The sequence below is a fragment of the Aethalodelphis obliquidens genome, unplaced genomic scaffold, assembly GCF_003676395.1.
Source record: "Aethalodelphis obliquidens isolate GAN/ISIS:26980383/991018 unplaced genomic scaffold, ASM367639v1 scaffold16, whole genome shotgun sequence".
NCBI classification, from domain to species: Eukaryota; Metazoa; Chordata; class Mammalia; order Artiodactyla; family Delphinidae; genus Aethalodelphis; species Aethalodelphis obliquidens.
In genome coordinates, this window is record NW_020837960.1 from 9,698,775 (window position 1) to 9,712,965 (window position 14,191).

General features: G+C 41.0%; 1 protein-coding gene across 2 annotated transcripts in view; it reads right to left on the reverse strand.

The window, feature by feature from the left end:
* The window catches only part of VWA8 (von Willebrand factor A domain containing 8), a 359,206-nt gene that overhangs the window by 20,184 nt on the left and 324,831 nt on the right, over positions 1-14,191 (reverse strand). For both annotated transcript variants that reach the window (XM_027116169.1, XM_027116168.1), the window contains exon 41: positions 562-687. In XM_027116169.1, coding sequence (XP_026971970.1) covers positions 562-687 — 126 coding nt within the window. The remainder of the gene's footprint in view (positions 1-561; positions 688-14,191) is intronic.

Here is a 14,191-nt window from a genome sequence, read left to right on the forward strand (position 1 = left end):
GGCACTGGCCTCTCTCCTGGCTGCTGGCTTCCGGTGGGTTCTGCTGATGGAAGGTGCTGGCAGGAGATCAGAGGGTGAGGGTGAAATATTTACTCCCTCAGCCCCTTCTCTGCTGTGGCCCGTGGGTGGGTTCTCCTTCTGCTGAAGGCCACAGCCCCTGGTGGGCAGCTCTCTCCATAAAAATCACCTTTTCTAAGCTCCAGTAAGTGCTCTCTCCTCTGTCCTTTTAGACTGAGGGATGGGTCAGATCCTTGCTGTTGGGAGACCACACCATCTCTTTTTGGATTTCGTAAACGCCACCCTTACTTCTGTAAACATTAACTGTTCCTTAAATTGCTCAGTTTGAGTGTGCCTGGTGTTTCTTGACTCAGGCTGGGATCTTGACTCATATAATAAACAGTAAAATATTTGTTTTTTTCTAATTTTAAGAAGTGTAATGCTTTCCTTGATTGCCATATTCAGGGTTTATGGTGTTTTGACAAAGACAGCAACTCAAGGAAGCACCTGCCTGTAAAGAAGACCAAACTGCAGATCGGAGGCGCCTAGCGCACCAGTACTCACTTGTGGCTCCAGCTCACCCCGGCGTTTGTAGATGGCTTTTTCTCCAGTCAGCCCATCAATGATCTTGGCATCATCTAGTTCCCCAGTAGCTTGGTGTCTTAGCCACTGTCTTTCTTTACCTTTAGCCTACAATGACATACACACAAATCCTTACTTTAATTAGTTCTGCAGGGTCCCTGACACATTTTATGCAAGAGTAACAGGAAACACACCAGGGATCTTTTCAATATGTGATGGTTCTGCATGGACACAGTTTCATAAACGGACTGGTTTCTGCTCTGCTGACAAAGAAATGCCCTTTGTGTAGATTTTGTTCATTATAAGTGTTTTAACATATGGAATGACAAAATGAACTCACAACACACATGAACAGGAAAACGGTATGAAGATGAACCTCTGGAGAAACATGCAATATCTGGAAATGTAATGGTGATGCATTTCTTATGGATTTTCTGTCACGGTACTCTTAGAGAATTTATTAGGTAACACAATAATCAGCTTGAACTTGTTAACACTGTCTGCAAGCACAGAGAAAACGTGATCTTCGGACTCTTCCTTTTGGAGAAGCTGTTATGCCAGCTCTCTGTGACTTACAGTGCAAACGGGAACAGCTGAGAACAATAGTACGTGAACATTCTGTACCCCACCTTCGCTCTGATCATCTCTATTCAGAAACCTCCTGAATTACTTTTCTAAAGATATTCGCACATGATGCTTAAAACTATGCCATACATGATAAAGAGTTACAATATCCCAATCCAGGTACAGGTTTATCACAGCTGATATTTACAGTAAGAAGTGGGAAGAAAAGCTAAAATACTTTTATGTGTACAAACTAGAGCTGTAGTTAAGATCATGTGCTCTGGAGTCAGACAGCCTGACTCCAGTCCTTCCTTCACCATGATCAGGTATCTGACCTCAAGCAAGTTATTGAACCTGTCTGCATTGCAGCATCCTCATCTTAAAAGTGAAGACAACACTAGTTTCTACTTAATGAGTTATTGTAAAGATTAAATGAGATACTACATGGAATTAGCTGAGAAAGAGCCTGGGCAATCTGTGTTAGCTGGTATGGTGATGATGATGTTGATGATGATGATGATGATGATGATGATGATGATGATGATGATGAGAGACATTATGGACAATTAAGTCCACATTACTTTAAGCACACTTTCATCGTGGTTTCTTTGGAGGTGGCTGTATGACAGCACTGTCATTGAAAAAGTCAAGCTTTAGGCAGCCAGTCCCTATTTTAGGGGCAGATCAACCACTACACAAAGAAGCTCCACACGGTATAACTCTGGGTAGTACTCTATGTATTGTTTTCCTGTTCCTGATACCCTTGCTGCAACCAGGTGCAAAACACCACATTTGAATACAGATATATATTCACGTGTACATGAAATAAAGAGAGAGAAACTCCTAAGGTACCGGCATAAAGATATTAAATTTGGTGAGTAGTTAATTTCAGGAACTACCAGGTATGTGCCCCTTGGAAATATGTTCTTTCCTGATTTGTAATCTTGGTAAGAGCCCCATGATCTTATAGGACAATGGGACTCACCGGAGCATAGCTCAATGAATTCTAACTAATAAGTCTACTCCCTTCCCCAGATTTTGGTGTGTCTGAAAACAGAATATATCTTATAGTTGATGGCAAAAGAAACTTGCCAAGGTAAAAGGCAGAGGGGTTAATTGTGACCTGGTTGTCATATCTGGAGGACAAACATATGATCTTGGCTGGGCATAGCAGGTTTCTACTGAATTATTTCCATTGGCAGCATAGGCAATTGACTTTTAATTTGAACTAAAATTCCCAATTATTATTTAAATGGATTTAAAAAACATTACACTACAGTAGAGCATAAGAATAATGAGCAAATAGATAAAGTCGTGGGATGCAAATATACTATAAGCGAAGCAAGATTCTTTGCTGCAGAAATGACAACACTTCCAACAAGACCTATGAAGGTTAGACTCCCTGAGAGGAGGAATCTGGGTTTAAATTTGTTAGGAGAACATATGCACAGAGGGCTACGTTTCACAGGACAGATCTTGCAATTAAAGAGAGGAGAAACGCCTAGGCTTTGTAAAATAGATCACAGCATACTTAGAGCTAGCAGAAGTTGGAGTGACTGATTCACGGACCAAGAAGAACTATCTCTCACACACTGCACACCCGTCTAAAAGTTCAAGGGAGGGGCTTCCCTGGTGGCACAGTGGTTAAGAATCCACCTGCCAATGCAGGGGACACAGATTCGAGCCCTGGTCCAGGAAGATCCCACATGCCGTGGAGCAGCTAAGCCCGTGCGCTACAACTACTGAGCCTGCGTTCTAGAGCCCGCGAGTCACAACTACTGAGCCTACGTGCCACAACTACTGATGCCCACGTGCCTAGAGCCTGTGCCCAGCAACAAGAGAAGCCACTGCAGTGAGAAGCCCGTGCATCACAATGAAGAACAGCCCCCGCTCGCCACAACTAGAGAAAGCCCGCGCGCAGCAAAGAAGACCCAACACAGCCATAAATAAATAAATAAATAAATAAATGTTCAAGGGAAGCTGTTAAATTTCCAGTGTTATGTAATTCAATTAAGTAAAACATGTAACTCTCAGTTTATCCAAATAGTAAGTGTAGAGAATATCACAGTTTTTTGTAAGACTAGAAATTATACTGTCAATCTTAAAGGAATTGAAGAGGGCCAGATCGTGAGCATGGGTTATTAAAAAAGAAAAAAAGCACTGTGTCTCTGTGTAGCTTATTACTCTGTTTTACTTCCTTCGTACTTATCACTATTTACAAATGTATTGTTTATCTCTTTGTTTTATCTGCTTGCTCTGCTAGAAAGTAAGGTTGATGGGGATAAGAGCCCTTATATAACTTCAGCTTCTAGAACAGTGCCTGATACCTAGCTGGTGTTCAATAAAAATTATTGAACAAAAGTTGATTGCTTACTATAAAATATTAAGTGATAGGGCTTCCCTGGTGGCGCAGTGGTTGAGAGTCCGCCTCCTGATGCAGGAGACACGGGTTTGTGCCCCGGTCCGGGAAGATCCCACATGCTGCAGAGTGGCTGGGCCCCTGAGCCATGGCCGCTGGGCCTGCATGTCTGGAGCCTGCATGCTGCAATGGGAGAGGCCACAACAGTGAGAGGCCACAACAGTGAGAGGCCCGCGTACCGCAAAAAAAAAAAAAAAAAGTTAAGTGATAAAAGTATGATGTAAAAGCATGCATATATAGTATTCTCTCAATGTATATGCATGTATATTTTATATATATATATGTATATATATATGCAAAGAAAGTATATAGGAAAAAACAAAAATATTAATAGTCATGGTTATTTTTGTGTTGTGGAATTACGGGTGATATTATTTTCTTTAAATTCCTGTATTTACCAGTCTTCATATAATGGGTTTGTGACTTTTATAATTAAAAAAATAAATGCTCCTTTTTTTTTCCTCAAAAGGATTTAAAAATATCCTTTTATAATTTTATGAGATATACCTTTGGGACCAGCTTGCAGGTTATGGAGAACAGGGCTTCTCCAACATTAATGGGCATATAAATAACTTATGGATCTTGTTAAAAAGCAATTTCTGATTCAGTAGGTCCAGGCTGGGGCCTGATACTCTGTATTTCTTTTTTCTTTTTTATAAATTTATTTTATTTATTTTATTTTTGGCTGTGTCGGATCTTCATTGCTGTGCGAGGGCTTTCTCTAGTTGTGGCGAGCAGGGACTACTCTTCATTGTGGTGTGCGTGCTTCTCATTGCGGTGGCTTCTCTTGCTGTGGAGCAAGAGAAGGTTCTAGGTGCGCAGCCTTCAGTAGTTGTGGCACGCGGGCTCAGTAGTTGTAACTCGCGGGCTCTAGAGCGCAGGCTCAGTAGTTGTGGTGCATGGGCTTAGTTGATCAGGGCGGCATGTGGGATCTTCCAGGACCAGGGCTCAAACCCGTGTCCCCTGCACTGGCAGGCGGATTCTTAACCACTGCACCACCAGGGAAGTCAGACAATAATATTTTCTCAAATAACTGGGAATTGTCCCTAATTTGTAAGCTTCTAAGTGTTAATCAAAGTCTAAAAAGTGACTTTGAAGGAATATGTTTTTTTCACTAGTAAATCTATTCTTCAATAATAGAAATAGCTGAATTGCCTGCTAAGTGCAACGAATTATGGAGAAAATAACTGCTTAGGAAATTAGTTCATTCCATGTCTATTTTGACATTAGCTTCGATGTAGTTTATTTTAAGCTAGTTTGCTATTGATAATAAAGCATTTTGAGACTTGGGTGGATAATTAATTATAGGAAACATACTTTGTTTTCCAAACTTCATCTTTCTGCCCCAACATCAGCACTCAAAAGAAAGCACAAAACGGCTAAAACCTAGCAGATTTACAACTTGATGAAAATCTTTCATTTCATTATCTGGAGTTCTAGGGATACTAAAACTCTCCTAAATAACTGTCTAAGCCTCTCAGCAATTGCTTGTTCTCTAAGTTGGGATAGAGTCAGATCTAAGAAATATTAAGAACAATTATACTAGAAACAGGACATCAGAACTGTTAATAAGGTTCATTATTTATATCAACACATGAATGCCTATGCTATGGCATATATATATATTTTAATAAATTTTTGTTTTTATTTTATTTATTTTTGGCTGCGTTGGGTCTTTGTTGCTGCATGCGGGCTTTCTCTAGTTGCGGCGAGCAGGGGCTACTCTTTGTTGCGGTGCGCGGGCTTCTCATTGCGGTGGCTTCTCTTGTTGCGGAGCACAGGCTCTAGGTGCAAGGGCTTCAGTAGTTGTGGCATGCGGCCTCAGTAGTTGTAGCTCGCGGGTTCTAGAGCGCAGGGTCCGTAGTTGTGGCGCATGGGCTTAGCTGCTCTACGGCATGTGGGATCTTCCCGGACCAGGGCTCGAACCCATGTCCCCTGCGTTGGCAGGTGGATTCTTAACCACTGCACTACCAGGGAAGTCCCTGGATATATATTTTTGAATAATATCTAAAAACTATACTAATAAGCATACAGACATAATTAAGTAAAACCACATAAACAAACAAATGACCTTATCACCACAACAAAAGTGATGAGATTTACTGAATGTCACACCCAGGAAAGCATTCCATTACGCTAGTTTATACTCCTGAGATTTAAATTTAAGATTGCCAAAGAATACCACAGACAACTGCATGCTTTATGACAATCAGATAGGAGTATTATTATCTAAATATAATTATTTAGTGGGTTATCTTCTAAATATATTTATAAAGATCTCACTGTAATGAAGCTACGTGGAATAATAATGGTTTGCTATTTTAGATATTCCTATATTTGACTGAAGTATACTAGTACATTTATCATTTACCAGAAGAACTTTGTCTTCAATTTTCTTTAGCAGGCTTGTGAGGTAGAAATCTCACCAGCCAGCTAAGCTAACTACCAAAGCTAATTTATTATGAGTCAGCTCTTCAAGACTATAAGTGAACAAATGTTGACTCCTTATGAGAGGTTTGCAAAATCCTGTGTTACTGATGGAAAGTCATCCAAGTCATTGTGTCCAAGTCATCCCTAGGTCAATTGTCATTTCCTCCCACCTGGACCACTGCAATGGTTCCCCTGCTTCTACTCTTGCCCCCTGCAGTCCCCTCTCCACAAAATAATCAGGAATATTTATAAAAAGATGTCATAACTTGCAAGAAATACAATAAAAAATATCAGCATAATTAAGTTTTTAAAAAGCCTGGCTTACGTGGAGCAACTAAGCCCGCGAGCCACAACTACTGAGCCTGCGATCTAGAGCCCGTGCTCCGCAACAAGAGAAGCCACCGCAATGAGAAGCCCGTGCACCAAAACGAAGAGTAGCCCCTGCTCGCCACAACTAGGCAAAGCCCGCGCACAGCAACGAAGACCCAACGCAGCCAAAAATAAATAAATAAAATAAAATAAATTTATTTTAAAAATGTCTTAATGTTGCTGGTATTACTTCAACAATACATAGCATTCAGTAAAAAGCCTGGCTTAACTTCAATTTCTCTAATCATCTTCAGGAATGAAATAGTATTTGTCGCTCTCATATGTCGCTCTCATTATCCCACTTTTTGCTTCCTTCTGTTTCTTTTGTTTGTTTCTTTTTAATATTTATTTATTATTATTTTTTAACATCTTTATTGGAGTATAATTGCTTTACAATGGTGTGTTAGTTTCTGCTTTATAACAAAGTGAATCAGTTATACATATACATATGTTCCCATATCTCTTCCCTCTTGCGTCTCCCTCCCTCCCATCCTCCCTATCCCATCCCTCTAGGTGGTCACAAAGCACTGAGCTGATCTCCCTGTGCTATGCGGCTGCTTCCCACTAGCTATCTATTTTACGTTTGGTAGTGTATATATGTCCATGCCACTCTCTCTCTTTGTCACAGCTTACCCTTCCCCCTCCCCATATCCTCAAGTCCATTCTCTAGTAGGTCTGTGTCTTTATTCCCGTCTTGCCCCTAGGTTCTTCATGACCTTTTTTTTTTTCCCTCAGATTCCATATATATGTGTTAGCATACGGTATTTGTTTTTCTCTTTCTGACTTACTTCACTCTGTAGGACAGACTCTAGGTCCATCCACCTCATTACAAACCTTCTGTTTCTTGATATCAACCTCTGATTTTTGTTTAATTTTTGAGACAATATGGGAATTTAGGCCCTGTTTATTATTTTTAAATGTACTATTTTTATACTGTGTATCTTTAAAAACATTATTCTTGATATTTGAGTTTTCTTTTAAACATATTTACCACAATTATTTAGATCTGATTCTGTGTTTAACTGCTTCCAATACTCATTGCTGGTCCTTTTATACCACAGGTTTCCCATTCTTAAGGAATTTGATTCCTCTCTTAACTGGCTGGAATATTTACACATATGTATGTATAGATGTGTGTGTACACATGTGTGTATACATATTTACTTCAAAATTATTTTCAAAAGGATACTTAAGTGACATATATTTTAAATCTCTGAATATCTGAAAATGTCTTTCTGTCACCTTTGTACTTCGGCTGAGTAGAGAATTCTTGGGTCACAACTTTTCTCCCCCCAGATCCTGCAGACGTTGTTTCACGATCTCTGGTGTTCAGTGTTTCAGGGACAATTAATGTAAGATGAATTTTTCTTTCTTGGACAATAGATTAGTTGTTTTTTGTTTGTTTGTTTGTTTGTTTTTGCGGTACGTGGGCCTCTCACTGCTGTGGCCTCTCCCATTGCGGAGCACAGGCTCCGGACGTGCAGGCTTAGGGCCATGGCTCACGGGCCCAGCCACTCTGCGGCATGTGGGATCCTCCCGGACCGGGGCACGAGCCCATGTCCCCTGCATCGGCAGGCAGACTCCCAACCACTGCGCCACCAGGGAGGCCCAATAGCTTAGTTTTTGTCTGCCTGTATGCTTTTAGGATATTTTCTTTTACTTTTTCTTTTTTTTTACATTCTTATTTTCTTTGTTTTTGAAATGTTAAGATTCCATGAGGCTGTGGCGAGGTGCTTATCTCTTCTCATTAACTTTGCCTGGTACTCAGTAAAGGTCTTTTGATCCATTGACTTAAGCCTGTCTTTGGCTCAGCACAGTTTTCTTTTACTATTACTTGAATTATTGTTTATGCGTGCTTTTTGGTGGTTTCTTCGGGAATATCGTTGGTACAACATATATTTACTGAGCACTTACCATGGGCCAAGTACTGTTCTACATGTTGGGATGGCTCATGGCTCTATGTGTTAGCTCTCTGCTCTGTTTTTGTTGACCAGCTTTCTCATAGTTTTTACCTCTTCAGTATGGAATAACAATTCAAGTTTTCCTTTCACATTAGTACTTAAGACTGGATTGAGTCTGTCCTTTCTACTTTTAATGTAGATTTCAGCTTTGGCATTGCACTTGTAGTTTTCTTCTAGTCTTTCCTTATTTCACATACTTCAGGTTTCTTTGAATTTTGAGAACACAAAGCAGATGTTTTCTAAAAATGTGATGTTTTCTGAAGAAAATATTCTAGCCTATCAGCATCTCCTTCTTCTACATCTTGAATTTCTATTATTCTGCCTCACTGCAGAAGTATTTCATAGAGCTCATCTTATGTTTTTGTGTCCTCATTCTTGGATGATAGGATGGCTGTTCAAAACTGTTCAGCAACAGATTGGATGGATTCTCCACTTTGTTATTATTAGAATTCTCCTTGAAGATTTTAGACTGGTGTTGGTAGTTGAAGCAAAGCTATACTACTAGCTCAAGAGCTCTGCAGGGAAGGAGTTGGAACTATGGACAGTCACAGCATGAGAACTTCATCTCCACATCATTTCTTATTTTCTTTGGAAAAGCCATTGCAACGGGGCCATTTGGCATTTGTTGGATCTGGTCTTCAAGCCAAGTATAAGTTGAGGCTGGCCTGGCCCCTTTCCCAGAGTTACTGCCTTTCCAGCTTGTCGCTTTATGCCACTGCATAAAGTCTAGACCGCTCCACCCCTCCACTGCTCCTCAGAGCTGCTGCTTTCAAATGCTGCTGCTTGGCGGTGACAACATGGAGGTCAAGTGATCTGCTTCTCACCAGCTCTAGGGTTCTCTCTTCTACTTCCTGCCTCTCCAAGCAAGAGATATTAATGTGATTTGTGGTCTCCTGTACTTACTTGCTAGGAATGCTATTTTTTGTCCTGTTTACAGCTTTTTAGTATTTTAATCCTTTTAATGGTCACCCGGCAAAGATTGAGCTCGATGCCTTTGCTCACGCAGCCTGGAAGTCAGGACTGTACTTCTAGGCTGTGCTCGGTTGACACTGTCCTCTCATGGCCACTGATGCCACATGCTAAGTGACGAGCCATTCGTGTGCTAAGAAAGAGTAACTAGCATTTTACTCCTCTCCCCAGAAATGCAGATGTTCCTTGACAGGCCCATCCTCACCTTTCCCCCTCTTTGCTCTATACCCTCACCGTCATCAACACATCTTCCCTCTTGGTTTGGGCCATTTCTCTACACAGATGACCATAAAAATACAGACATATCTATACAGATGTGTAAGCCTATCTGGTCCTAACCTTGCTCTTGAACTCGAGTCATAGCTTAAAATCTTCCAATACCACGCTTGCTTGACATTTTTCCATAGGTGTCCCAGTAGTGAGAAAATATAATAACAGTCAAACCAAACATCTGCTTTCTCCACAAGCCTCTCCTCTTCCTGTGTTCCTTATTTCTGTCCCCTAGGGCTTGAAGACCTCACCATCCCCTTCACTTCATGTTCCATCAGTCACTGTCTTCTGGTCATACCTCCCAACTGTCCCATCCTTTGCATTTTCACTTCAATTACCCTGGTTTGGGTTCCTATCACTTCTTAACTGAATAACTGAAGTAATGTTATAATTTCCTGGCTTCTTCAACCTCTCTCTCCTCTAAGACTTACTAACTCCATGATTATGAAACTTCTTAAAGAAGATCAAACCACACCACTCCCTTTCTCAGTCACATCCATGCTCCTCACTGATTACAAAAGACAGTCAGCATGGATTCACCTTCTCTCTAGTTTTCTCTCCTACTACTCCCTGCCCACAAGCCCATCCCCAAACTCTGAACTCTAGTCACGTTGGACTGTTTGCCACTCTCTAAACAGCCTTGTATTCTTTGTAGTGTTTGTCCCCTGCTCATAGGTTTCTTCTGTCTTGACTAGAGCTACCCAGATTGCCTTTGGTGTGTGAACACTTGTTACTGGTCTGTGATGAAACAGGTCACAGAAGTTGACAGTAATCATTTAGAAACTTATACAGCAATTTGACAAAGTAATTTTATGTTTGTTGAATCTAATATTAAATAATATGGGCTTGTATTTCATATGTTATTTTTTATATCTTTTTTTTTCAGTAATTCATTTCTATTTTATTTTATAAAAGTATTAGTCCGTGAAAAGGCAAAGAGAGTTGAAGAACAAGGTAGTCTTTGTAAAGAGTTACTGGGAACAATCTACTGAGCTGCTATAGAAATAAGCTTCCTTAGGAGCCACTAAATTTGTTATTGAACGTTACAGAAACACAAACGTGAAGGCATTATTTTCCCAATGAACAATGTGTTTGAAGGACTGACCTTAAAAAAAAAAGGTTAAAAAAAGAAGAATTCGTCTGTGATCAGTTGAAAAAAAAACCTGGCCCCTCTCCACAGAAGGTTTGAGAAGCTCTGGTCAAGACCATCTTCCCATCTGCATCCTTAGAAGAGTTGCCAATTGAAACCATACTCATCCTTCTTGGTCCAGCTCAAACGACATTTCCTCTGTGAGTCTCTCCCTAACTGCCCAACCTAGAAGTTGCTCGCACATCTGTCTACATAACCATAGCGCTCTGTTAAAAACCATTCTGTGGCATCTACCATGTTGTGTCTTCTCTTACAACTAAACGTGTCTTCTTCACTAGAAGGTTAGCTATTGAAGGCAAGAACTCTTAGGCAAAATAGATATTCAGTAAATGTCCACTGGGTGAAACACAGTTACTGCAGATTAAACAAAGCGAATGGGGAAACGCTTTCCATTCTTTACATACAGCAAAGTAGGGGCTCAGAATAAAATTCCTTACCTGGCACCAACCTGCCTCCCAGCCTCAAAGCCTTTTGCATCTCACACTGAGTGGTATCCTGCCCTTGGCCGGACCTCAGCTCACACCTGAGATCACAGTGTCAGGCCTTTGTCTGTGCTGTGCCCTCTGCTGGGCATTGTTTTCACCCTTCTTTGTCTGGTTAATATTCGTGTGTCCTGCAAGACTCAGGTCATGGATTCTTTCCTTCAAAATCTATCCTAGAATCCCCTTCCTCTGGGCATCCACTGCATACCATTCATTCCTCTACCTAGACGCTTACATATTAAACAGAAATGATCTGTGCAGGTGCCTGTCTTCCCCACCTCTTGAAGTTAATACCTTTGTAAGTACAGAGACAATATCTTATTAATCTTTGTGCCCTCAGTGCCAAGCACAGTGCACGTCACACATCAGTGTTCACAAACATCATTTATCTGAACACAAGCTCATTTTGAACCACTAAAGGAAAAAAAAAACGTAATTGTTGGTTCATGGAGATATCACGCTAGGCAAAGCAATCAGAAAAAGGCTAGTTTAGTTTAGCCTGAGAATGAAATTACTGATTGTAGATTAGAAAAAACAATGGAGAGAAGATATGATTAAAATCAGTGGCTTTTTGTAGAAATGGATATTTTCTATTGTTAGGGAAAGCTGGAATCAGAGATTCAGATTCTGAACCGAGTATAACTGAAGTTATTATAGACCCTACTATTCTAATGAGAAAACTCTTGCTACTGATTCATAAAAGGTCCAATCACCGGGACTCTATGACATCCCATGAAGAATCCAGTCCAGAAGCAAAGGAAGGTCACTGATGACAGCTGTCTTAATTGAGAAGAGTGACCCGTGATGCAACAGAGGCACATGCGGAAGCAGCGCTGACACGGGCGGCAAGATGCTCCCTCTCCTCGGATCTCAGCCCAGCCTCTCAATGCATGGGCTTGAAGCTGTGCTTTCAAAGTCACCCCGAAGGATGATTTGCCAGTTCCTGGCCTGACTTCGTGCTGATCACTGAGGAAACACCCATTGTTACTGGGATTACACAATAACCTCAAGACAGCTGGATGTTATTAGTCAATCAGAACCACACAGGACTGGCAGGAGATGGCCAAAAGGTGACCAAGTCCAGGCCTTCCTGTTTTTATTGCAACCTAAGGATTCACATTCCACACGAGGTCCTGTCTATCCTTGGCCAGCGGCTGTTTGCAACTGGCACTATCTTTCCAAATTGAGGACTTCAGAAGCCCCACTTGAGAATAACACCCTAGATTTAAAAAAAAAAAGAAGATTCGGTAAGGGAAACACTTGAAAATACTTAAGAAGTCACAGCAGCGGGTCTGACTTTTCTTCCTTTGGCTGATCTTGTAAATAAAACATCATTTATATTAAAGGGTTGATGTGAAATGATGCAAAATGTTTGAAGAGTATACGTGAAAGTTATACTTTGCACAGAGTTGTAGAGTTGGAAGAAGGTAACAGGCTTAAGAGATCATAGCAACGTGGGCTTTGGGCTCAGACACCTGCTTCGCTAGCCACAGGGACCCAGGACAAGCCTCCGTCATCTTCCTGATCTTCAGTTCCCTCACTAGAAAGTGGGAACAAAATATCTGTATTTCGTAAGATTGTTGAGAATTGAGATGATTTATGTAGCTCAGTCTCTTTATCGATCGAATGTAGAAAATAATACTAACTGGTTATTGTAAGGACTAAATAGCACAATGAATGTAAAGTACTTGACTGGGGGCCTGCAGTCCAGGTTGATGACTATTAGCAAGTGCAATGAAGGAAATGATGAAGCTAATTCTTCTGTAGAGAATGCTATATGCTAGGCACTGTTTTAAGGGGTTTATGCGTATCATCTTCATCTTTTTTTTTAAATCACAAGTAAATTTAATTTTTCTTTTAAGGAAGAAGAAAACATAAAAGAAGGAAACTGGAGGGCATGGCGGGGGTCCCACAATGCTGTCTCTGCTCTGACTGCCCTTGAGCCTGTTATGGCACCATTGATATCTGCTCCTACAAGACAAATCATCTGGGGCTTCCCTGGTGGCGCAGTGGTTGAGAGTCCGCCTGCCGATGCAGGGGACGCGGGTTCGAGCCCCGCTGGGAAGATCCCACGTGCCGCGGAGTGGCTGGGCCCGTGAGCCATGGCCGCTGAGCCTGCGTGTCTGGAGCCTGTGCTCCACAACGGGAGAGGCCGCAACATTGAGGGGCCCGCGTACCGCAAAAAACAAAACAAAACAAAAAAGACAAATCATCCTAGTTAATCTTAATAACTGCCTTCTTTCTGTTTTTCCCATTTTACAGAACCCAGGCTGTCTGGCTCCAGAGCTGGCATTATTAGCCACTAAGAATGATGATGACGATGATGTTGTTGGTGTTGATGATGATGGAAGAGATCTTGATGCTGCTGCTGCTAACGTAAGGCACCTAGTAGAATAGCTGGCACGTGGTAATTGCTCAGTAAATGCTTGCTGTTATGAAAATGCTGGTGTTATCTGTAAAGATTTCTAGAGATGGAAGTTCCATATCCATTTTAGGTACTCATTTAAGGATTAAATTACTTCTATTCCTTTTCTTATATCTTAAAGCTCTTCCTTGCCATTATTTAAGCCTGTTCTCTCTTTTTCAGATTTCCAGGGGAGAAGAGAATGAAAACTTCCCTGAGACAATTATTTACTATATTTGAGGGTATTTAGAAAGTTATTAACCCTAATACGTTTACAGATTTTTTTTTTTTTGGTTCCAAAAAAAAAAATCTTTTCCATCTATTTAGTCTTATCTGCTGCCTTTCTTTGAGTCCTTCACAATTTTCTTGCATTTCTCTCTTTGCAAGCTGGAAGCAAAACTAAACATGGTTTTCTGATACCGGTCTCATTGCTGTGGTGTTTCCCAGAAGAGTCATTCCTTAATGTTGACCCTAATCCTAACCCAGGCTTAACTGGTGTCCTATTTTAAGAAGTCCCAGCACTGGGCCTGACTTTTCTTCCTTTGACTGATCTTGTAAACATAGTATCATTTATCTTAAAGGGTTGATGTGAGG